The sequence below is a fragment of the Centruroides vittatus genome, unplaced genomic scaffold (genome assembly GCF_030686945.1).
Source record: "Centruroides vittatus isolate TY-2023 unplaced genomic scaffold, ASM3068694v2 contig_983, whole genome shotgun sequence".
NCBI classification, from domain to species: Eukaryota; Metazoa; Arthropoda; class Arachnida; order Scorpiones; family Buthidae; genus Centruroides; species Centruroides vittatus.
The window spans coordinates 434,594-462,296 of record NW_027122654.1 but is presented as its reverse complement, the minus strand read 5'-3'; the positions used below and the strand labels follow the sequence as shown (position 1 = coordinate 462,296).

Below are 27,703 nucleotides of genomic sequence, written 5' to 3'. Positions count from 1 at the left end.
TGACGTGTTGTTAATCTTACCGCGTATTAAATTATCCTTTAGTGGCGTTAATCGCAACGGAAACGTAACGTAGCGGCGTTATTCTTAGACAGAAAGCGAAATGTCGAAACGTAACCTAGAAATTTATCAATTGGCAAGCGTTGCAATTAACGTGTTTAAAAGTAGAGTAACCGCTCGCGTGACATTTAGCGTTACGTTTTAAACAGTAACATTACAATTAGCCTATTTAAACAAATTTAACTCGCTTAAAATTGTCCAAACACTCTTATACATTATCGCCCTTCTATAATTTAGTGTACATTATTAATTCAACGGCGCATACAATTATCATAAATATATAATACACATAAACAAACAATAGTGAAACAACGTTTTTCTTAGAACAAAGTTAAAATATCAATAAACAAACACACAAATCTAATATTTTATAGATGTGATAGTCTGCATGGATCACCATTTATTGACTTAATATAAATAGTTAATCGATTATTTATCTAATAGCAGATAAGGTCTAGATTAGTTTTGATACATAAAATGTGAAAAAATATCAACGAACAATTACCCCTCGACTTATCAAAATTTTAAAGTTCAAAACTTTCTAATCTCTCTTCTCTGTTTCCTCTATTCTTCTCCCCCTCTCTGCTTATCATTATCAAGATATTTTGTTATGTTTCTTGTATGTTACGCTCGTAAATAGTCACGTCTCATAGCATTTTTGGGAGAGAAAAGGGGGTGGAACCATGGATAAACAGTTTTTCTTCAAGTCGGATGACAGGGATGCATTACTTGATTGCCTGTAACAGATGTTACAAATATCCTTCCTGTCCAATAATTTCGATTCGTACAACGTTTCCTATCGTAATATTATATTCTGGGCCACTTAATTAAATAAAAATAACAATTCCCCCCAAATAGTATAAAAAATTAGCCCAATTCCTTAATGAAGCGGGACAAAAAAAAAGATAAAGAAGAGCAGCAGCCATCTTGTAATATTCAAACAAACGTTAAAAGAATTGGAAAAATTCCTTAAAATAGTTGACCTCATTCTTAATATATTAATATAGTTATAATTCCTGATATTTTACTGCATTATATGTAGTAAGAGGGGTGGAGAAAAATCAAGTGCGACAATTCGACCACACTTCATTGGTCAGCCACTATTTTTATTAAGGGATGTCCACCAATGAGAAAAAGTAACTGTTTTAGTAACGTGGGCGTTTTGTAAGGGGCACGTGACCCACTTTAAGCTTTTCGGACACTAAGGGGTGACGTCATTGGCGGACCAATCCGTCCCGGAAATAGCAACGAAATTTGGTAAGGTGCCAGAATATCCGGATGAAAGTAAATAACTTTACTTGGGATCGATAGCAGAAATACCCGAATAAGAATATATTGTGTAGGTGTAATGATTATATTTACAAATTTTGCAACCGTTCGTAAGTTTGTCGAGACGTTGAAACTGTCCCAAAACTGTACTACAATATTCTCCCAGCAAAAAAATTCGTTTACGGGAGAGGTAATTGGTCTATATTCGCGAAAATTGGCAGGATTTAAGCTATATGTGTCTAGAATACTTGTAACAAATTTCGTGAAAATTGATTGGATAGTTTTAATTTTATTTAATTTTATAGGTACGAAATTTACGTTAAAGTTGCTCGCTAGAGAAAAATTAATGTAGCTCTACCAAAATTTGCAAAATTTAAGATAAATGTGTCTAGAATAACTGTAAAAATTTGATAAACATTGGTTTAACGACTTTAATTTTATTTAATTTTACATTCTGAAACTGTATTAGAGAGAGAGAGAGAGAGAGAGAAAGCACCAAAAAAAATTATTTTCAGACGAACTAATTAATATATAATTATGAAATTTGGCATAGTTAAAGCAAAATGTGTCTAGAATATTTATAAAAAATTTCACGAAAATTAATTGGATAGTTTTAATTTTACTTCATTTTATAAGCAAGAAACTGCATCTGAAAAGCGCGCACAAAAAAAATCATTTATAGCTGAACGAATCAATATAGGGCTACGAAAATTGGTCGAAATCAACAGAAACATATTTAGAATAATTGTATAAAATTTCATAAAAATCCACCGATTATTTTTAATTTTATTAAATTTTGAAACTATACCAAATGATCTAAAAAAAGTCATATTACATCAATTACTTATCGAGTTACTAAAGCTAATCAGTAACACAAAAACGTGTGGCTTACCGTTTCAAAAATCTCATTAATAAATTAGTTAAATTAATAAGTAGGATAATGTAGATAATAAAATATTTAAAATATTAAAATTAAAAAAAAACTAGAAAAGATAATTTAAAAGTTAATCGAGTCACGAAAGTTACCATCGCAACCAATTAAAAAAAAATAATAAAAATAAAATAAATTTAACCTTTGACCCCTTTAATATTTAAACAGTTAAAGATTTTACAACAATATCGTCTAGGAGATAATTAAGTTTGATGTCGATAATCAAATCTAGAATGAATTTAAAGCGATTTTATCACTTAAAAAATGGCAGATAATTAGAAAGAGCGCAAAACATATTAACAATTTTAAAAATAAAAATAAAATATGGAAGCCCATTTACATTTAAGAGCAAGAACAATGACATTATAATTAATGATGTCATCACATTTGATGATATTTTCTACAAAAGGGCGATTTTATAACCGGCATCAACTCATTAAGTTTGTATAAACTGGCGATTTGATAGATGCGGGTTATCTGCCGATATGGCCACTTTTTTTTTACTATTTCTCCTTATTTAATTTATTTTATTTTTACTTTCTCCCACTGATATATAGTAAACGCTTTTCGTATATAGAATTTTTACATTTTTCTCTTTCTCTGTATTGAAATTTATCTGCCAATCTTCATGAATGAAAAGATTCTCGTCGTCGTCTCTACAATATTCATTTTAAGTACTTTCTTTTATTTTTTTTATATGTCTGGCGTGTCCAAAATTGATAGATATATTCGCATATATATATATATATAAAACAAAATTATCATCCTTCTAAAGAATTTTCTTTGTATTCTTTTACTGTTTCGCTTCATTTTAAAGCATATTCTCTCTCTTCTTTAGTTGTTTATTATAAGAATTTATACGTCTAGAAAAATTGCATTATTTCTCTACCCGAATTTTTGTAATTTTTAAAGTAAAGTCTTCTCGAAAATATATATATATTTCTCTTTACATCTTCGAATATCTAAATTTTTAATGTCGCTCTTATTCTGTCTTCTTCATACACGCGAGTAAGATTCTTACTACTTTTCCTCTACAAATTTGGGAATATTTATGCTAAAAATATATTATTTTATTAAAGAATAATGTATTTATCTTCCTATTATATATATATTTTTTTCTTAACTTAACCACTAGAACAATATTTTTGCATCTCAACCATCTAAAACACATTTGCTAGAGCCATAGTATAGAGCTCCGAATTGAGAATTGGGAAGATTATAGCTTAAATATCTTAGACGATTTTCATTCCAAAAGCTAGTCTGTTTCTCAGCACGACTCATCTTTATCCTCAACATGCACAGTTCTTATATGTGAGTTTTGGTAAGAGACTTTCTAGTTAAACTCATAAAATTAAAGAAAATTGTCTAACTACATGTAAAGTTTACTGCACTTAACAGTTAAAAGAATTTATACTTTTTCTTAACATCATAAGAAATATATTCTTACCCCACATCAAATTGCACAAGAGAAGAAAAATGTTTACTTTTTCTCTTCTCATATGGAACATTTCCTTTTCCTATTTCTGTCAAATCAAAGAAAATCATATTTTTCTACATCCATAAAGAAATCTCCTTATCATTTCACCAAATCAGAAAAACATTTAAAATTTTTCTTCTCTCTTATCCCCACCAAATCGAAAACTATCTCATTTTTTCCCTATTTCTTCCTCTCTTTTACCCTTCAAAATCGGAGAGTACTTTACTTTTCTCACCTCCGTAGCAGAATAAATATAATTTTATTATATTATATCGAGCTAAAATTAAAAAAAAGCATCCCTAAATTTTCTTTAGTACAACTTGATTCGTTATTGTTCCATAAATGCATTATAAATGTAATTAAATTGGGGGTTTGTCTTCTCTAAAGATAGGGATTTTGTAGGGATAAACTTATTCATTTTCATTGACTGAAGGGTATATCATTTACAAACTTAAGCCATTAAAACGAGTTTTATGAATATAATGTGAAGAGAATAACGTGAATAAATTAATTGCCTTATACTTCTTATCTTTAGGGATAAATTTATTCATGTTATTCTCTAAATATAGGGTATAGTATTCATATACGTAAGGATTAGCATGAATAATGGAGTAATAAACATCATTCCCTACATTTAGGGAAATATGGGATTTTATACCCTATATTTCCCTAAACGTAGGGAATTTTTTATGAAGTAGAATTTGCATATAGTTATAGAGCATCCCAACCTCCTAGATGCATTTTTTATAGTTAAAGGAATGTTTTATTTATATTCTATACTTTAAATTGCACCCTCCTTTCCTTAAAATCATTCTATAAACCAAATATATTCAATATTTGTATAACACAAACTAATTTCCTCTAACATTCTCTCGATAAGATATATATTTCTATTATTATCCTCTCATTCCGACTAGCATCTTTCTTACTCCATGCCAATTTCCTTAAGTATTTTTATCCTTTCTACTCCTGTATCTCTTCTTCTTCCTTCTCCTCCTCCTCCTCCGCCTCCTCTTCCTCTTCTTTTTTATGCTCGGGGATAAAAAGAAAAAAAAAGGTATGTTTCTATCCAAACTTAAGCAAACTTTTTTCTTTATACAAAACTCCGAATGAAAAAGCCACTCTTATATACATTTGTAACTCTCGAAAATTGGTCGAAAAGTTCGTTCTTCTATCAATAAATAAGGGAAAAAATATATTAAAAAAATTGTTTTTTATGTATATAAAAAGGGGGAGAGAAAAGAAATTGCATAAGACGAATGGTTAACATTAAAAAGTCGATTCACGAACCGCAGATAAATAGATTGACTGCACTATCATCAGTAGTTGTGAGGTCATCTGTCAGTTTTCCCATATGTTTGTTTAAGGTGAGTGAAGGAATATAAAAAAATTTCCTTCCTTTCTGCTGTATTTAAATTACACCATCGGTCAGTGACTACAGAATATGGAGTCGAATCTATTCGATAAACTGATAACTTTCTTCTAAATTCTGATGCCAAAACTTTACTTTTTAATTCTAATTTTAAGGCTCTAAAGCTGAGAGAATGTCTTTATCCCCATATTTTAAAGAAAATATAGGAATTTAAGCTTTGTTTCCTGTTATAAACGTTAAAATATAGCACTAGATAGTCACATATATAAACATTTATACAGGGATCCCTTAATAATTGACTTATAAGAGAACTAAATGCTCTCAAAGGGATTGAATCCGCACATAAAAATCGAGTTACTTCTATAAAAAAAAATACTAAGCACTTTCAAAGATTAAGTACCATATAAATTAAACACTTTCAAAAGATAATTTAGGGCTTTCAATGTAATTAAATTGGGGGTTTGTTGTCTTTGTCTCGTATAGAAATCCAGCTTTACGAAACTATATGTTCTCCCTGTTCTTAGTCTACGTAGGAAGTAATAAATTAAGTTTCTATATTAATTAAATGTTCAAGAAGGGTTGTAATATTAAATTCTGTATTGAAACTAATTGATAGAATGAAAGGAATAGAGATATTGCGAGTTTCTATAGGAGCATCTTCCATGAAATTATCTCAATAAAAATTAATCGTTTCTACATAAATTAAATAGAAAAAAGGAACAATTTTTTATTGTTAAATTATGCCAAAAAGGTAAGTAATACTTATAAAAATCCCACTCCAAAAATTCCATTATATATCCATATAAAAATCCCCATAAACCATTTAAAAACCGCCCTAAAATTCCATATAAAAATCCTCTTGGTCAATATAAAAACCGTCCTAAAACCCATATAAAATTACCTTATGTACTGTACAGTGCATGAATAATTAGAGAGAAAAAAAAATCTATCATTCTATTATAAAGAGCACGATGATGAATATATTTTCTTATGGTAATTTCTATTAAGAATTTAGATACGATGATCAATCGTCGTCTTTACATGTATATATAATACATTAAATATGTAATTTATATCCTAATTACATTCCTTCTGTCCACTTTAATTGTAAACGAACGTTGTGTACTCGTGTGTATAGGTAAAAGCAAACAGAAAATGGCTCTTAATCTATAAATTATTGCTTAATGTTTACCATCAACACTTTATGTAATTTAAATATAAATAAATAAACGGGCACCAACAGAATAAAGTTCAATAGGTCAAGAGTACGATAACATCTGCTACTGCTTAACATACGAAACCACATCGGAGCATAAAATATCAGACAAAAGGGAAGAATTTCTGTAAAAATTCCCCGACTACACCCCCAACAAGCCTCATATTATCGCAAGTATGATGTTTTCCGCTCACGAAACAAGGAAAAAACATATTTATATCTAAATTCATCTGGCTCTATCCCTTACATTCTATATAATATATAGAAACGAGCACCCTTTACGTGTAAGTAAACATAATTTAGGATCGTGTCCGTAATATTTAAGAGGTAAAATGATGTAAGGAATTCATGTATGGAAGAAATTTCCAAAAAATTGCTATCAAGTATTTAATAATAGTTAGCTGTCGGGGGTATGTTAAACATTGGAAAGATATATAGCATCCATGGTAAGAAAATTAAGTAGAGTTAGAAGGAGCCTTCAACTTTTGTAGAGGAAGCACTCGACATTATAAATCTTGAGGGACCGAACATTAGAGATTGCTGTTCGGAAAAGGAGAAAGAAAGGATGCTTGACACTCTTATAAAACGCATTAAAGGATAATAAAAGAGTGTTAAACATCCGGAAGGGGAAAACGTTCATCACTCATGTAAAAAGATCTGTAAAGCGTCAAAAAATCGTGACTTAACAAGAGAAAAAATCCCTACATAATAATAAATAAAAAAAAAACAAGAGAAAGATTCATGTTGCGTACATCGTCGTTATCTCTAGAGGCCCAGGAGATTGGAAAACAACTTTATCTTATAAAATTGGTGTCGAGGTTTGACGCTTACGTCATTTTAGTCTGTAGAGTAGCATCTCTTATTAATTGGTCGGTTACTCCCGTCTTATATCAGTACACCCAACCTAAGCTTAATGATTGCATCGGCGCCAAGCTTCTAAATCACTGTAGCGAATCTGGCTACGAATTTTGACTTAGAAAATTTCGAGGTGTATTTTTTTTCTACTTTATTAAGAAACCGCACACGTACATGACGACTGCTAGTGCCTCTTCTCGTCGCTAGATTGTTAATTGTCGTCTGTCTCATCTGTAAAAAGAATACAGCGAGCATCGTATTTTGATAGGATACGGTCTTGCGTGACTACATCTAACATATAACTCGAGAACTCAATTAGTTGTCGCTCGTTACTTTGCCAAATCTTAACTAATTGTTTGCTGTTCGGATTGAGATAAATCTGAATTAACTTTCTTTCCTTCGTCGGCCATTCTCCTATATTCCTGTTTTACTACTTTTACTGTACACACTGTGTATGTGGCATTGGTTTTATAGCCTCTTTGGCATCCTGTTTTATCATCGCCGTGCATCATCTGCTCTTAATATTGTGGAATTCTGTTTTAAGTATCCTTTATTGCCACATTGGCATCCTATTTTACTCCTAAAACTCTTTTATTTAGTTAAATCACCTTCACGCTGTCTTCTATGAGATGATGATGATCAGGGTATATATTTTAAAGCGGTCTGTACCTAACTCCGCCCATTATGTAGGACCATACCACTCTACTTAACTCCTACGTCATCCTAATTTTAAATAATGCACTACTTAATTTCCATGGCATCGCATTTTATTGCTATAGCATCCTGTTTTATCATGAAAGCACTTTATCACTAAGGAAATTCTATGTTGCTGTTAGTAGTAGCCTTCCAAATCATCCTTATTTTACTAATAGATCATTTTCATTATACAGAAATCTTATTCGATTACTAAAGAACCCTACTTCATTCTTAAATCTTCTGCTTTCTCATTGCCTCACTCTACCATTATCGTTATTGCTAGAGCATCCCAGCCTTAACTCATTAAATCATTCTACTCTACTAAGCTCATGACACTGCCATATTTTTATTACTATATCATTATATTTATTACCAAACTATATTTATTTACCATTAATTCATTCTGTAATGGTAAAGAATTCATATTTTTAGAAAGCATTGCACTTTATTCTCGTAATAATTTGCCTCTCTGTTCTAAATCATCCTGGGATACTATTTTCATGTTCTATTTTACCGCTAAAGCTTAAAAAAAATCCCACTAAAATACTGAAATTTATCTCCAAAATTCCCCAAATTTACCTCCGAAATATTCTACTAAACCACAAACAATCTAAATTCTCCAACCAAAAATTTCACTTTTCTACTAAAACACAAATTTACTTCTGAATAAAACTACAAAATAACTAAATCTGCTACGAGAACACCAAAATTTATCCCCAAAACAACCTTCTAAACCACTAAAACATTCAAATTTATCATTTCAAAGCAAAAATAGTACCAAAAACATTCTAACAAATTACAAAAATATCTGAATTCATCAACAAATCATTCTATTTTTCTACTAAAACACAGATTTATCTCTAACATACCACAAAAAACACCAAATTTATCTTCAGTAGATTCTAGTAAACCGCGAAAACAACTAAATTTATCAACGCATAAAACATCCAACAATACTACAAACGCACAAATTTACTCACTAAGTCGGGTCTAAAAATCCAAATTTACCATTAAAACATTCTAAGAAACTACTAAAAACCATCTAAATTCATCAACAAAAGCATTAAATTATGCTACTAAAACACAAACCTTACCTCCAAAGCAAACATAAAATTTCCAATTATACTACTAAGTCCCCAAATCTATCACCAAAAACATCCTATTGTATTATCAACGCATAAATTTCCGCTAAAACATTCTGTAAACCATCTAATTTCATCATAAAGTATTCTACTAAGCTACTAAACTGCAAATTTACCTCTAAAGCAAACCACAAAATGTCTAAAATCTACTATAGGAAAACCAAAATTTATTTTACTAAACATTCAAATTTATCATCGAAAGCACCCTACTATGCAACCAAAGAGCAACTTACCAATAAGTCAGATCTAAAACAACTAAATTTACCACGAAAACATTCTAACAAACTACCAAACCGTCCACATTTTTTAACAAAAAACATTATACCACCACACTGAAATCCAAATTTACCTTTAAACATACCTAAATCTACCGCAAAACACCCGAATTTACCTCTAAAACATTGTTACCAAACCATTTAACTTCATTAAACATTCCGCTAATCCACTAAGCAAACCTATCTCTAAACGTACCATATAATACCCAAAATCTACCACAAAAACACCCAAATTTACCTCAAAACACACAGCAAAACACCCAAATCTACTTTTAAAAAAAACACTCATATTTACCCCTAAATACAGCAAAATTCCCAAATGTATTTAAAACGCCCACACCTACCTCTAAACACAGCAAAACAGCCAAATCAACCACAAAAACACTCGCATACACCTCTAAACACACAGCGAAGTACCAAAATCTACAACAAAAACCATCCAAACCTACGTCTAAGCACACATCAAAATGGCCAAATCCTCCAAAAAGCGCCCAAATTTATCTCTAAAATATCGAATAAAATAACAATAATTAACATTTTAAAACACCGCCTTATAAAGAAAACTAACTTTTCCATATCCAGAACACTGCAATTTACATTTTAAATAGAAATTCACCACCCAAAAAAATAATAAAAATAAAAATAAAAAAAAGGAAGAATCTTCTCTCGAAAGGATTATAGAAAGGAAGACTTAAATTTCTTCCTTTTTTTTAATTTTTATAAGACTGCTGCGTGTAGACTAAACTATATTTCGGGTTCATTAATACTTACTGAAATTCCGTGTTTGAACTAAAAATAGCTAGAAACGTGCGTGATGCCGAGACGTGAGGATCTAACCAACTGTTTCCTTTAATTTTGACCTAGATTGATAACCGAAGATAAGTTTTTGAATTCGTTTCAATGTATACAGATGTTCTTTAAAAGATTTCCTTTTTTCCCCTTTATCTATAATTATTTTAAAGTATCTTCCATTCTTTCGAGCTAAGGACTTGTTCACTCGACTTGCACGCGGTTCTATACAATTACTTCGCAGAAATTAAGCCATTAAATAATATTTTAAAGAGAATTTTATGTCTTGGTAATGATTTAAATGCATAATCTTCCGCCATTTTTATTACGCGTGTCCCCTCTTTGCCATCTTTTTAACATCTTTATACAAACTTTGAACGGTTGTTGAGCGAAATTTTTGCTATTTTGTTAAATGTTTTTAATAAATTCGGCGTTTATTTGCGTGTAAAAACGCTAAACTGCGGTAACTTTGCCAAATATTTAATTCGAATTCGAATTTATCTCAATCGACCAATTAGAATAGATTTCAATAAAGTGAGAACCAATCCCGACGCGGTTTATAAAGTCGGTTATCCCGATAACCGACGAATCGAGGTTCGAGGATTTAAATTTTAAAATGAGCCAATTAGCGCTATTTTTTAAAACTAATTGCTCTATTAGAGGATCGCAAACCAATCAGTGTGATGCTTACAAAATAACCTTTTATTAACTAATATGAATTATGAATTAAACCAATTAGCTTAATGCTTACAAATTAATCTCCGCTAACGGTCCTAATCTGCATAATGCTTATATTATAACTGTGCTGATAGAAAATAAAATAAATTAAAGCTTAAAGAAAAATAATATAAATTAATTGTTTGTCGTAGAGTGAAAAACGTGTTGAATACACATAAAAATAAATAAATAAATAAAAAGAATTCGAACCAATCAGATAATCTCTTGTATATCAATTAGTCTCGTATGATTGCAGAATTGAAATGAGAGCCATCTGCATATTAATTAAACAAGAAAAACTTTTATAGCCCAACTGTAGCCAACATAAAATAAATTTATAACTCAAGAAATTATTAAAATTAGTTATTAAAATACTACAATAATAATCGTCAATAAATTAATTATTAACATATCATATGAATCTTAAAACAAGAAGTTATATAATCTGAAATTTGGATGGAAGCCATTTTGACAGTTTACACAAATTCATCATTTGATATCTCTTACCCTTCCATTTTACTTTAATTATTTTAAAAAGCGTTTCCTTTGCTATATTTATCACAGAAAACATCTAAAATTACATTTCTATACAAGATAGAAGTGACTTGTAATTCGCACCCGCTTAAAACAGGATAACTTTTAAACACAGAAAAAACTATTTGAATGACGTCGGACGACCCGATGCTCACCTCTTGACCCCGAGGTCATAAAGCACGTGCGACACAACAGTTACGACTCACATGTTGGGTGTAGTGGTCTGACGAGTCGTGTCTTTGCTATCTGTTCTGTCATCGGGGGTGTAATAGCGAATCGTCATCAGCTGGTTGCTACTAATCGTCCCACTCCACTTTAGAGGTTCTTCATTCTTTACGCTACCTTACCACAGTCGCGAGGTTGCAGGGCAGAGAAAGAATAAACAATAAACTTCATAGTATCATCATAATTCCCACACCGCTTCATAATTATTCTGGTTAGCTTTTGGGGATTCACGATTCTCCCCTTTACTTAGGGTTTCCTAGAAAGTTGGGGTTACGCCTCTGTTTCCACCTTCCTCATTAGTTACAGTAGTATATCTGACCTGATTTCTACAACCGCAACTTTGTTTCTAAGCCCTTGGAGCACGCTCACGTATACTAGAAATTTGGGAGGTGCAATTAAGATCACAAACAAAAACTAACTAAGCTGTTGTAAATTATCTGATGAGAGTATATTTTGTCTATTTAAGATAGTCAACGCACTTTGACCAGTTACAATAATCACCCCGCTAACTTTTATAGTGGACAATAAAAATGCTAAGAGTAACAAAAAGTCAGCCTTTGGGCAGGACAAAGCAGACCCTCCAGCGGGTTGGGAGGTTTATCTGTTTGGGTGGAGGGGACAAAAGGGGCCAAGTTATGAGCAGCAACGCCCACGTGACCCCTCGAAAAAGGGGGCTCTAATGATAGCCGGCTCTACCATACTTCCGCAAAAATCCCCGTCCGAAACAAGGGTGGAATGGTTCACCTTCTTAAGGGGTTTCGGGCCACCCGCGCGATTAACTCGACCCCCATACCCAGAAAAGCCGTCTCTTCGATACTTTGTAAGTGTAATTAATGCTCCCATTCTCTTTTATACCACGTCGATGGGTCTTAAGGTCGTCTCGGACCCTCTTGCCCTTTGACCCAAACCGATTTTAGCACTATAATTCCGCATTGCAATAACAATACTTAACGCTACGCATAGAGTAATTGGTTATAATTGAAGAATCCGCCCGAATTTTAGTAGATTTCAATAAGAAGTTACATAAACTCCCGTTTTTTTCTCTCTCTCTCTGAAGTTGCGGAGAGCGCCCTTTCTATGTTTGCACTGAAACAAGAAGCAGATCTCGCGCCTATATTTTTAATTGGTGATCTCCGTACGTGCTCAAGTTGAGGAGGGGAAGACGAGATTCTCCATCGACCCCCCCAAAGCAAGGCATGTCGATATGGGGTGTCCACATTCTCGCCCCGCTGTTTGACACACTACCGTTGAAGTAGACAACCTGCAGGGAGAAAGAGGAGCAGCTACGTGGTTCTTAACTTCTTTCTCGACTAAATTGTCTACCGTTCTTTCGATAACGCTCCTTATAAATCTACAGAGGAAGGGAAAAAACACACAGGAGAGTAAAAGAAAAAATAATGCACCCACGAAACGGCTCCGAACACTAAATTAGCAAACAAGAATTTTACAGAATGGACACTTAAAGTCGGTATTTATAACTAAACAACGTGACAAGTAATCCTACTTAACAGATTTGACTTTTTCAGTAGGAGCAATGGCGACATAAGACAAACCTAGACAAAGTATTGAATAAAATTTCGACGCATGCTCCTTCATTAATGGGATTTTTGCCAGAGTTTGGGGTGGTGCACAGAGTGGACCAAATGGCAAAACACCCCAAACACAGGGGGAAACACAGTAAACGCCCAAGCTCGCTGCTACCTAAACAACTACTTTTTCTTTCTAATCTTGTGATACAAATGGTGCCAACGTTCTTTCGGTTTGTAGATAATAAAAGAAAAGGGTTTCAGCCTTTATCACGTTTCATAATCGTATCGAATCGGTACGCACTAGTTTAATTGCCGTGTTTTCCTAAACACTAGAAAAGCTACCCTTAAAATTATTACCATAGTTTCTAAGTGCAGGAAACAATCTTTAAAACAGGAAACGGTCTTTTAAAGTACGAAAAGTGGGTCAAGAAAAATGCATTTTTTAATTTAATTACGTATACAACTTGTTAAACGAAGCACTTAAAAATTCGCCCGTGTTTTTTTTTCTTACAGTGTTAGGTGTGGGAATCGTCTTCTACGAGTGACACACGCGTGATTGGCTAATTATACGTTTGCTTAATAAATTATCACGAGTAAGAGAACGTGACGATTCACGCCAATGCCCTAAGGTTTAATAAGGAGTTTAGTAAAGGAGAAAAACTCTTTAACGTAATTTATAGAATAGAAAATTTTCGATTTTTGTAGCAGGTGGGTGCGTGCTGGCGTTTGTGAGAACTTGACGCTAACAGAAAAAGTTGTACAAGTTCTTAAATAGTACGGGAGACAAGGGACACAGGTCAAGTAAATAATGTACTATCGTACATCCTGTTATAAGAGATAAAAATTCACGGAAACAACTTACCAAAACGGCATTAGGTATAGAAACTAAATGGCACCGCTTCATGATTTTTCGGCGCTGTAAGTATGCTTCTTTTACAGATGATGATGATGTCCGTCCTGCATGATGTTCGGCAAGAGACTGGGGGGGCTAGTCCTGTGTTAGCTTAGTGGGTTCTCGTCTGTGGGCTCCGCACGTGGTCTCCGATGTGACCGCTCGCTGCAAAACAACTGAGATCAATGATACGTCGACCGTCCGGCTTATCACTCGGGTTCCTACCCCCCTTCTGATATCCCCTCCTTGTCGTGTGTCGCCGATACTGGCGCCAGAAACTGCGCATGCTTTGGCAAATTGCCCAAAGGCTATAGGGTAAAGGAGGGAGGACACAATATTTTTGACATCGGGTCCCGACAAAGCAACTAACTTCACTCACCAAAAAAAATCCTTATCAGGTGTAGGGGAGCGAAACGGGACGTGGGGGCACGAAAAAAATTACAACCAAACACCAGACACGTTACAAAACTTGAGCGATGCTCGCCGGGTCGACAGATTGACTGGTGCGAATCTCTTCTCTGATACACGGAGCTAACGTGACCCGCCGTGACGTCATCACGCTTTGGGTGCCTTGTTCGTAAACCGGAATAGGTTAACGTTCCCTTCCACCCGTTACGCGTGACGTCGGGGAGCGTAACTTTTAAATAATTTAAATTTTTTAAACATTTTCTCGCGTCATGTATCACGTTAGATTAACTACTCGACCTACAGCATCAGTACCCCTTTCGTCTTTGGCTCGTAGCCATCTGGATACGTCCCTCTCCTATCCAGTGAATGGAGAGAGATATACGTCTCGAGGAGCCTCATAACGTAAGCGAACAATTATGTCATTGAGTCTTGCGTGAAAACACAGACATTATGTGTCACATGTACCGCACGATGATGGATCTGACTCCTTTCTCCGATATATACCTTGGCAATTACACAGCACCTCTCCGAACCACGCTGTTGCTACCTTAATTATGCCATATATTTTCCACCCCCAACTTCCTCTTAAACTTCATAAAACGTCACGTGGCAATTTCCGATCGGAAGTTAAACAAGATTTTTAAAAGATTAAGAAACCATAAATCTACGGGGTGGTTATCTCGAAGGTTAAGAAAACAGAAACGTGCCGTTGTCACCTCTTCTTAACCAATGCCTCCATTTAAAAACTGCTTCGTATCTTTCCTTTATTTAAATTATAACACCGTTCTTTAATTAAGAAAGGACTTTCTGGGAGGATGAATTTCCTCTTTCAAGGTCAAAAAATTATTATAAAGACGTGTCCCATACGACAATTAGGCACCTGCACCACGTGTTCAGGAAGTTGATTCAGTCGTGCCTTAATAACAACTGGCGCCTTATGCTGACTCAAGATTGTTTTTCAGTTGTTATAAACTTTTCTAAGAACTGCCCGATTGGTAGTTTGCATCTCTTCCTTGTAATTAATTCAAAACGTCCTCGCATCTTCACCCCTTTTCACTTAACGAACTTTACTCATAGATAGTTCTGCTGGACTCATTCTTAAAATGCCAAATTTTTCTCGATAATTTCGCATTTATATCTCTGAAATTTCATGATAAAACTTTATTTTAAAAAATTTCACATCTCGCTCCTCTGTATAACTTAAAATAATTGTTTTTTTTTTTTTTACATTGAGAAAAGCTGCATCTGGACATAAATTCGCTATTAATTTATGAATTTTATATGTACAATAAAATAAAAATATATTATTTTAATTACATTTTACTCTTATTTTTTAAAATATAATGTAATGTTTGCTTCATCCCTTTAATTTTTTAAAATAATTAACTTTACATACAAGGTTACATCCTTTATCATTTTAACATCCGGTTTTAACGATAAGATTTGCAGCATTCTTTTCCTCTTTATATCATTTTTAAAAAATAATTTTTTTAGTTAAATTTGAACTCATTCTTGCTCACTTTTTGGCTTTGTTCGTCGTCGTTTATCCTTTCTATTTTAAAAAAATTCGTACTTTTCGCTCTCCATTTATGAACTTTTCCATATTTTACTTTTCCTCCACAACATCTTAGGAGTTTCTTATAAACTATAAACATTCCTAATTACTCTATAATATAATTTATTCATCGTTTCTCTTCTCATTCTTCCTACTCCTCTCAGATCCTCATCCAGTCATCCGCATTCAGCATCCTCACATTGTCATCTTCATCTAGAATCAATTTCCCTACTGTACAGACTTCTGTACACTTTTTAATCACTTTTATTTAAATTCTCATCTATTTTATGTAATTATAATTAATTCCAGAAGATCATTAACACTAAGAATTTATAATTAACCATAGAAAAGTAACCATTGACATCAGATAAACTCTACAGCATCAGTCAGCATCCTCTCATAACAAATTCAGCACTTAAAATTTCGAACCAACTTAATTATACGATGACATATAACTGTAATTATACACCGTATACATATAAATTTTTCACTAAGAGTAACACTATAATAAATTAATTATTAAAATGTTTACATATAAAATAACTTTAGAGAAGTAAGAGAAAATATAAATAAAAACCAAATAAATAAATCAACCGTTTTAAATGAGTCTAGACGAATATATAAATAAATAAAATATGTTTTTATACCCTTAAAAATATATTTTTAAACATTCTAATTAAACAAAAAAATGCTTACAAATTTAAGTTAATTTTCTTATCTTTTATTTTATAAAAAAGAGTCACCCCTTTAAGGGGGGCAAAAAATTATTTTTCGGTGGAATTTTTTTTCAGGGGGCGTTGTTACTTTAGAGACGGGTGACGTCATCCGGATGACTACTTTTTGACACTTTTCCAAGTGATGAGAACGTTGGAAGTTGGAAAAATCGAGGATTTTTTTTACCTATTAAATTCCCTCCCTTCTCTTATATTCTATTCTACTCCACTATATAACACTGCCAAAATCTGATAAAAATTGGACCTATGATAAACTATAAGTTGCATTATTGTATAGGGTATGAATATATATACTTTTATCTATAACTTAACCCCCAATTGGAAGTGACCGAGCGTAAAATAAATTATAAAAAAAAAGAGTGTATCTGATAAATCTCTGTACTAGTAACCTAGAAATGCAGTCTTTTCTTGACAAGTAGGAGAACAAAGGAGCGAAGATGAGAGTAAGGAGAGAGAGATTGGCACCTAGCTAAACACTTCTGACAGAAGGACACCCACCCTTCACACGCATGATAAAAGAATGTTCACTTCCCCCATTCTCACATCCCCCCTTCCTAACACAGGTATGAGGGTGTTATCATTTTTAAGTGATACGCCTTACGCTAATATTGAATTACTAATTTTTTTCCTATGAAAAGATTTGGTAAACATACCACCCCGAATATTCGTCCTGTTAATTTAATTCTACACCGCGTCACGTGATCGAATTTTGACCTTTTATAAGTGGTTTAAATGCCGCATCTGGTATCTCCGATCGAGGTTTTTGGGTCGTAAACACCGATTTTTGCAACCTGTCGAAGGTTTTGTTGTCGGAGCGGGGGAGATTTCAGGGTTATAATTAACCGTGCTCGAGGAGAAGTCCGAAATGTGCACGGTAAATCGGAATTACTACACTATAACAGCAGGTGGTTCGAGTGCGGGCTAACACGTGACCCGGACACAATTCCCCCTTCTAGAAAGAGAGAGAGAGAGAAAAAAAAGGAGGCGAGCTGCACGGAACGTGACGACTCGCTGATTGTGCGCCTCCTCGCATCCCTAATCTCTCCTCTGACCCCCTCAACCCTCAAACGACCCCGATGGTCCTCGTCCAACTTAACAAATTCTTCAAACTCCATCAATTTGACGTCATTTCTATCCATCGAACTACGTGACGACGTCGTGACGTAAAAGCCATCGATCGTCACATCTGCGACACCCCTTACCGCTCGTAACTAACCTTATTTTAGGGTGTGGGTGGTTAAGAAAAAGGTAAGAGGGCCGAGCCGGGGTGGGGTAAGAAATTTGCACGTGCTGACTTCACGTCACGCTGATGCGATCTTTCGCTGTTTGCCTTACCTCGTGTATATATACGCGAGTGTGTGTGTGTGTGTGTGTGTGTCTGTATCCATATACACGTATTTTTTATCACGTTTCGCCAGGTCAGAGGTCAACTCTAACCTCACACAGGCCGGAAGGGACGTGTCATTAGTTGATCCAGCTTTATCACTTCGACGTATTTCCTGTAACGACTGATTATAATCGGGTTATATTTACCTGTGACGTTGATAATACAGGGTTTGTATTTCTTTCACGCCTATGGAACCACTTTAATTTACAGTACAGGGAAGGAAGAAGGGAGGGAGGAAGGTGTGTATGTGTGTATATATATATATATATATATATTTTTTTTATAAAATTTACACAATACTAGGGCGTCTAGTGTTTCGGATGATTTGTGAACTTATACAAAAACTCGACTTTATCCTTGGGATTTACAAACTCAGCCTTCAAGCGCGAAATCAATTTAAAGTACTGTAACAGCGCGACACTTAAATGATAATGTAAACACTTAAAACGCATAAAATTAAATTATCGTTGGATTAAACTACAATTAACTATATAAATAATAAAGCTGTCACTACCAACGTGTAATTTACTGAGAATGATTTATAATTAACTAACAATAGTGATGCTAGAGATTTTTCTAACACTCTTCAAACAAATGGAGCAAAGTACAAGTTTTGAAGAATTTTTATGTACTAAATCGCTTTGGTTATACTTCTGAGAGTTCGTAGACACCATTTAATGTAAAAAATATATATTTTAACTGAAAAAATGTGAAAAAATGCGTTTTTTTTTCTGGATATAGTCGCGTATTATTTGGGTACTATGAAGTTAGACGACTGAAGTGGACCTTTTGTCGTTTTTTACACATCCATTAATCTTAGAAAGTAAAAAAATGATAAATTTAGAAAAAAATTAAAGTTAAATCATTAGATTTTAATCAGAATTATGCGTCAGAACGTTATAATTTTAGTTTATTTTAACATACTCCAACCGGCTCATCCCGGTGTTCATCATCGAGCCTATAATAAAAAATTCCTAAATTCTGACGTTCTGGGGAAGAATTAGATTTATAATTCAATAGAATAAAGGGCCGACTCGTCCTTGAGAAGGGAAAACAAGTTTAAAGGGGGAAAAAGTAAAGAAAAAATATTATAAATGCAATAAAGATGCTATCTTTCGACCTCCTCTCGACGTGTTTCGATAGAAGAATCAGTTTTGGCATCGAAGGGAGTAAGTCAAGCAGCGAGTTTCAGGTTAAATTCTACAGTATCTTCTCTGCTGGATATGTTTCCTGGAGGTTAGGTGAAGATGGTTCTTTCATGCTGTGCAATGGGCACTAGTTGTAGCTGAAGAAATGGCGTACACACTTTAACATCTGCCATAAATCTCTACAAGCGCATTAATAATATGGAGTCGATTCCTTTCCGCATTTTTCCCATTTTTTAAATAATTTATCTTCAATTATTTAATTCAGGAGCATTGTTTAGATGCTAAAAATATTCCTAACAACTAGAATTTCTTCTGAAGTTCAGGAGAAATCGCCGAAATTAATGTTTCTTTCGGCTTCATTCAAATCTACAAAGCAGTGGAATTATTTATTAACTATCTTTAGAGGTTTTTTAGCAGCATTTTTCCACATTTTGGAGGTTTTGCCAGCTTTATTCTGTTTATTCATATATATTATGTAATAGACAAGCATTTGTCACGTATTCTGATATTTGTAGGATTTTTTAATATTTGGAAATCCTCTAAAATTTTGGGGAATTTCCAGTTATTAAAGTACATAAACTTGCTTATATTTAGGAAATTTTCTCACGATTTAATTCGAATTTTTAACAGTTTGAAGCATAGAAAAAAATGCAGAAAAATGTGATTTTATTTCGGGATTTGTCCTTATTTTTAGGAGAATTTTCCGCTATTTTATGCAAAATATTAAAACTATTTTTTTTATTTTTTAAAAGTATTAGGGAATTTCCTGACGTTTAGAGGAAAAACCTCTAATACTTCATTAGATTTTTCTAACTATAATATTAATTATTTTATTAATTCTTTTAAGAAAAGTTTAACAATCCTCTGACATTTATAGGGATTCTTCTAAAGTTTAGTGTGTCCACAAGCGTTTAAACAGCTAAAAAGTCATAATTAAATATAAAATATAGTTATTTTTTAAGTTTAAATCTCAGCAATTTAGCGTGCTATCTCTGAAAATACCCCCGAAAATTACCCCTTACCAGAAAAATCCCTTAAAAATTATCTAATTTCATTATCTTAACTTTCAAGCAACTAAATCGAAACTTTCTAGGAATTATATTTGCTTTATTATGTATTATTTTTTAATAAAAAAGAAAATTAAACAAAAATGGCAATCCTGTAGCATTCAGAGGTTATCCTCTAAAATTTAAAATATCCATATTAAAAATTCATTTATAAACATACAATTACACTCATTTATAAATTCAAATTTACTAAAATTTAGAATTTTTTATTAAAAAAAATATTTAAAGGCAATTATTATTATTATTTTAAGGCATCAAGAAAAATCCCCTAAAAGTTAGTAACTTTAGTTGTTTTACCTCCAAACGATTACCTGACAGCGCCATCTGTCGCCAATTAACAGAACTAGCGTAATTAATATAGACTTTGAGTTTTTCGATCGCTACTGTTGACATTTAAGTAGAATTGAATCACGCGATGCAACCAAAATGGAAAAATAAGAATTTCGTCTAGACTTTGGTGAAGTGTCGCTCAATAAATCGTCGTTGAGCAGCAAATGAAGCCGAAGAGCAGATGAATGACAGTAAAGGATACACTCTCTTTGATCTACAAGAGTCTAGACTTCCTACAATATATCTTTGCTTGGGATATCAAATGCCGAATTCTCAGAGAGATTATAAACTTTATATAAAAATTCTCGAGTGGTTTACAAGAGTTTATCAGTCTCCAAAATAATAATAAAAAAAAAGTAATGCAGACAAGTCTAGATTTATAAGGATGGGATGAGATCATTATCTATCATTGTTTTCTTAAAGATTTTCTAAGAATTATAAAGAAATATTAAATTAAGATTGTAAGAAGCAGACTGATCTTCCCATTTTTCATCTCAGACTGCATACTTTTAGGTTTTTATGATTAAAAATCAAGGATGAAGAGAGAGAAGTGATGCATAATTTGGATGCTAAGGATGCTGTAAAGGAGAATTACTTTTTAATTTTTAAAAAAATTAAATAAAGATTGTAAGAAAAAAAGATTAACATTCTCATTTTTCATCTTAGATTGCATTCTTTTAGGTCTTCATGCTTAAAAATTATGGATGAAGAGAGAAGCGAGACATCATTTGAATGCTAATCATTTCCACGTGGGGATGCTGTAAAGGAGAATTTCTTTCTCTTCTTAAAAATAAATAAATAAATAAAGATTTTAAGAGGCAGATTAATCTGTCCATTCTTCATTTCAGATTGCATTCTTTTAGGTTGTTATGCTTAAAAATCAAGGATGAAGAGAGAAGTAATGCATCATTTGAATGCTAAGCATCTTCGTGTAGAGATACTGTAGAGGAAAAGAATTTCTTTCTACACAGAAAAATTAAATAAAGACTGAAAAATATCATTCTACGTCTTACGTTCTTTCATCTCAGTTTTCATCCTTTTAAGGTTTTTTTTTTTTTGTGTAAAAATCAAGGATGAAGTAAGTGATGCTTTATGTTTGGGATGCTGAGCATCTTTATATCAGGATAATGTTAAGTAAAACGATTTATTTCTTCTTTAGATGCTGCTGCAAAGTATTTTCTTATATTTTGATGCTTCATAATCTCATCTTATTCTATTACACAGGGTTTATAATAATTTAAATGTTCCTTATTTAGGGAAATCCCTAAATGTTAATAGGATGAATTGTGAGGTTAAGGATATTTTTAGCACACTGTTGAGCATTTTATAAATTATTCAGTATCAAAAACATGGATAAATTGAGTCTTTTGTGGCTACAAATTTATTTTTTATCCTTCAAATTCTAGAGGTTTCCTCTAAAATTTAGTGACTTTTTCTAAAATTAAAATAAGCGATGAAATTAGATGTAAATGCTGAATTTCCATTTAAAAAATTGCAACAAACTTAAATTCGAAAACGATAAAAATTATTACAGAAAATTAAATTTTTGTGGCTTCCACTTTACCTCTGAAACTTAGAGGTTTTTTTTAATAAATGTCAAGAAAATTTACTAAAACTTTAAAAATATAGCTAAAAATTATATTTTTGAATATTTTAAATCAAATTTTATAAAAGTTTTAATTAAGAAAATCATTTATATGTAAATTCTACCGACTTTTAGAGGAAAAAGCACTAAAAATGTTATCGATTACTTAGGAGTTTTAGTGTATATAAAACTAAAAATAATATATTTATTTAAAAATTTTCTGAGCATTTTTAACGTTTTAATAAAGTAAAAAATGAAGAATTGAAAGCTGTAAACAATAAAGTTTTTTTATTTTTATTTTTTAATCCATTTTCTCTGATATTTTACTTAGTAAACAGACAAATGCGGAGATAGTCTATCTCAGATTGAGCTTCAAAATTTTATTATTTTAGAATTAATAATGTTTAATTTGTTAAAAAATTAAATTAAATTAAAAATGTATTATTTTTTACAAACAAAATTACATTTTAATTATATATTTATTTATAAAATCCTCATAAACTTGCCTCATTTTGTAGTCAGATACATACAGAAATCCCTACGCATGTATGCATGCGTGTGTTTGTACGTTTGTTTGTACGAGTTCATAAACATGTTAAGTATCTTCTTAACGTTATAGACTTACAAAACAATTTTTTTTCCTTGCTAAAAATCTAGAATTAATTTGTCAGGATTTTCTATTTAGGAAACAACTTTTGTTTATTCATTTTAACAAGCTAAAAGTATTAATGTCCCTTTAATTATATACAAGATTAAGTTATGGCGGATTATATTAATTACTACAAACTCAGAAACTCCACCTATTCTTACATCAAAGGGTTATATTATTTTAATTCATTTATTTTCAGCATCCTCCTCCTCCGCATCACTTCCTCTTCCATTTTAATGACTTGGATGCTGGAGATGCGAAAGTAAAGCCGTCTAGATAATGTAAAATTTAAAAAAATTTATACAGTAAAGTAGAAATTTTGTAATTTTATACTGTAGAAGGCAAAAGTATAAGGAATTTTCAGTGATTTTAGCAAGCAAAGTTATACTGTAAAGATAAGTGAGATGAAGATAAAAATGAAAATTTTAATAATTTAATGTTTAAAAATCCATATTTTTAACTAAATATAGTAACTCTAAGCTCTAAAAATTATATTTTTAAGCAGAAAAATTTATACAAGAACCGATTTCATTCAGTAAAAACTATACTGTAAAGCATACACATGAGAGGATAAAGATGCAAGTTTTAATGACTTAATGATTTAAAATTCTATTTTTATAAAAATAACAGTTAATATAAAGCTGTAAAGTTATATTTTGAGTTAAAAATTGATATAAGAAGCGATTAAAATTAAAATATAAGCAAAATTTAATGAAATAAATACTTAAAAAAGTGATAAAGTTAAGTTAAAACTGATGAGGTCAGGCAATAAAAACTCTACTTTAAAAACGAAATACGATGAGAATAAGCTTAAAAACTATAAAATAAATTTTTTAAAATTAAATTATAGCTATAAAAATTATGCTGTAAAGCATAATCCGCTAGAAAAACTCATAGAGAAGTCACCCACTGGACAGTAAAAAAATCAGAAAATATTTTTTATGTATACAAAATATATACATAAAAATATTTATTATTATTATTATTTTTTTACTTAAACAATTGCTGATAGATGTTTTTGTTTCTTAAAAGTAATTTATTAAATCTGAAAATGTCGAATGAAAAATCTATGTGGAACGAAAGGAAACAATCAATCAATGCAAAAACAAGTCAAGAATCCGCATATTATTAAATGCCACCCCATTTTTCATATATTTGAATCAGTAAATTTCCCATCCCTCTTAAAAGATAAATCGAATTTTTTAAAGAATGATAAATAAAATTAAATCATATAAATTATAGATTTAGAAAAAATAATGCAAAATATGAAGATTTTCATCTTCATCCTCCGCATCTTTTTTTTTCTAATAGAACATAAAGAATAAATATTTGCATATTTTTCTAATTAGTTTTACTCATTTTAATGTAAAAGATGCGTAAGATTAAAATTCGTATCTTTATATTCTGCATCTTTTTACTAATTTATAATTAAGAAACTGGAAGATGGAAGGCAGATATTTACGACTATTGTTTCTTGAAGATGTAGAAGATAAGGGTTTATCTTCTAGATAAACCCTTATCTTCCACATCTTTTTCCCTTCTCTCCCGCATCTTTTTCTAATTTTATAATTAAAAGTGATAAAGAATACATATTTTTATCATTTTTCTAGATGTGAGGGATAAAATCTACATCTTCGTGCTCTCATCTTCCGCATCGTTCAAGTATTGCATTCTCTGCATCATCTACATCCTTTAAAAATATTTTTCTTTATAATCTCTTTTTAAAACACAATTCTTATCCATTATTTTGAAAAAGTAAAATAAAATAAAACAGAAAAACTATTTTTAAATTACGTTTAACTATTAAAAATTCGCTTTATAATTTAAGAAGTAAAGCGATGTTTACACATCATCACTTACTATTTAATAAAATTAGCATTTTAAAAATTAAATCTTAAAAATATACACAGCATATTATTTAATTTAAGCTATAAAATTTTATAATTTAAAAATAAAAATAATATATATATATTTGTTTATCATCAAAGAGATGCAACAGTCATCCAGTTTACATTTCTGTCTAGACGAAAAGTTTCGTCTGAAGGCAATCTGTCTTAATTCTATAAAGTGTTTTCCCCACAAGATGACTCCTATATATTTATACATATATATATATATTTTTTACTCCTATTTTTATAGGCATCCTATAATAAAAACTTAATGTAAAATAAATCAGAGAATCTCAAGAGAATCTCCCACTCTTTAAAAAACTCCTCTCGCACCATAGATAGATAGTTTATTTTTATTTTTACAAAAATCTAAGCAGTCGTTTCAAAAAATCTGTATGGATAAAAGTGGATCCGGATGGGGTAAAGACGTACTTAAACTTTATTTAAGATCCAATGGAGGAAACACTCTTAAAGAGAACATTTTAAAACTCTCTTACACAATCTGACTAGACTAACAAGAGATTTTTTCTCCCTTCTTTCTCCTTTTATACGTCTGTTAGAATTAGATAGTAACACCTGCGACCAGATTCGTTCGTCTTAATTAATTGCTGATCCGGGATGCTGCATAGTTAGAAAGAGAGAAGAAACTGAATACAAATTTAGTGGAAATCCTACTAAATTTAGAGGAGTACAAAAAATAATTTTATTAATTTTTTCTATTTTTTTCTTGATGTATAAAATGTTGCTCTAACGAGGATGCTGTGGATAGATTTTATTGCTGATCTGAATGATGCTTAGAAACAGAGAGGATGCGATGAATTTATATCTAGTTGAATCTCATTAAATTTAGAAAGGAATAGAATAAAATTTTATTAATCTTTTACTGTTTTTTCGCTGTATAAAATTATTTTCAGTGATAAAATTACTTAGAAAAGATGCTGTATAAAAGCTGTATTGGCTTAATGAATTGTCGATGATGCTGCGTGTATAAAAAGATAGATCATCACTGATAGAAATTTAGTAAAAAGCCTACTAAATTTGGAGGAAAATGAAAAGAATTTTATTATTTTTTTTTATTTTTCTACTGTATAAAATTACGTTGAGCACTTCGTATAAAAACTGGTATTGGGTTTATTAAGCACTGATGCGGGATGCTGCACAGTCAGAGAGATAGGAAACGGTTAATAAAATTTAATAGAAATTCCATTAAATTAACAAAAAATAAAAATAATTTTATTAACGTTTTTACTTATTTAGTGTATAAAATTACGCTAAACGATAAAATAACTTAAAGAGAATGCTGTATAAAGAATGATAATGGATTAATTAATCGCTGATCCTGGATGCTAAAGAGAGAGAAGAAAGAATATCACAAAATTTAATGAAAATTTACTAAATTTAGAAGAAAATAAAAGCAATTTTACTACTTTTTTCCAGTTTTTTTTACTATATAAATATGCGTAAAGGACATTGCATAAATTATAGTGTTAGATTTATTAATTATTGATCAGGATGCTACTGCAAGTTGGAGAAAAAATCCCGTGAAAATTTAGTAGAAATTCCACTAAATTAAGAGGAAATTATTTGTTATTTTCCTCTTAATTTAGGAAAATTTCTACTAAAATTTTCACGGAATTTTTTCATTTTATCCCTGTACAAAATGATGACGATTTTTGTTTAGAGTACCATAGATTAATTAATCATTGTTACGAGAAGCTGAAAGTTAGAGAAAGAAACCCAATAGAAAATTTAGTAGGAATTTTAATAAATTCAGAGGAAAACGGAAATTAATTTTAGTGTATAAAATATCACTGTAAACAACGCTTACGGTATTAGATTAATTAACAATTGCTACAAGATGCTGCTGCAAGTTAGAGAAAAAATCCCGCACGAGATTTAGTAGAAATCCCACTAAATTTATGGGAAAATAAACGATAATTTGATAAATTTTTTCCACTTTTACCCCCGTACGAAACAATGTTAAGGATTATATATAAAAAGTCTTACTACAGATTAATTACTGTTGCAGCACTGAAAGAAACCCAACAGAAAATTTAGTAGAAATCTCACTAAATTTGGAGGAAAATTAAAAAAAAAGCGTAACAATTTTATTAATTTTTTTCCCCATCTTTTTCACTATAAAATTGTGTTGATCGATGAAATAACCTAACGAGGACGCTGTGTAAAGAATAGTATTGGCGAAAAGACGATTTGTCAGACGTACAAGAGTTGTGCCAGAGAATGTGAAAGGTTCTTTTTTTTTCCACCAGTTTTTTTTTCTTTCCCCCCTGTATATAATCATTCAAAAAAGATTTTTCAACTTTCTAGCGGTTTATATAAGCTTACAAATATATAAAGAAGTGTTTGAGTACGAGGAGTATCTGTTGACCTTTTCCTCATCCCAGTTCATCACTTAAAACTATCACCATTATGTACACATATATAATTTTTTTGTATGGGGATTTTTAAATGTAAAATTATACGAAATTTATCCAACTATTCGTACTTCACTTAGAATTCTTCTTAAATTTTAAAGATTATTTTATGATTTATAGCTAAGAGAAGAGGAGGAGGAGGAAGAAGAAGAAGAAGAAGACGAGGAGGAGGAGGAGGAGGAGAATCCGCCGTTGACGTCAGAAATGGAGAGAACCATAAAGTTCAATTTACAAAATGAAATTCATTGTTTTTACTTAAATTCAATTATGATAAACAAAGAAAATGTTATAGACAATAATGTAAATAGTACATTAATGGGAATTTTTCAAAAATAAATTTAATTAAAATTGTGTTTACGTGCTGATTAGTTGGATCGTGTGTATTTAAATATTAATTTATTGTTTTTTAAATAATTTTCTGGTAGTTTTTAAATTTTTTTTTCAGTTAAAAAAATTAAAAATTAATTATTTTAATATATTTTAAGTTATGATATAGCAAAGTGCTTGCATTTTTTTAAATTAAATTTTTCTGTATTTTTT

The 27,703-nt window shown here is 31.3% G+C and overlaps 2 protein-coding genes across 2 annotated transcripts in view; one reads left to right on the top strand and one right to left on the bottom strand.

Annotated features, from left to right (window-relative positions):
- The window catches only part of LOC136985963 (protein madd-4-like), a 36,730-nt gene extending 22,457 nt beyond the window's left edge, over positions 1 to 14,273 (bottom strand). The window contains 1 exon segment of the mRNA XM_067283384.1: positions 13,947 to 14,273. Coding sequence (XP_067139485.1) covers positions 13,947 to 13,988 — 42 coding nt within the window. The 5' untranslated portion in view covers positions 13,989 to 14,273.
- A 380-nt stretch (positions 14,274 to 14,653) lies between these two features.
- On the top strand, positions 14,654 to 27,499 carry LOC136985962 (uncharacterized). Its single transcript, XM_067283383.1, has 3 exons — positions 14,654 to 14,746; positions 23,039 to 23,101; positions 27,284 to 27,499. The coding sequence occupies exons 1-3, from the start codon at positions 14,654 to 14,656 to the stop codon at positions 27,497 to 27,499; spliced, it is 372 nt and encodes a 123-aa protein (XP_067139484.1).
- Positions 27,500 to 27,703: the final 204 nt, after the last annotated feature.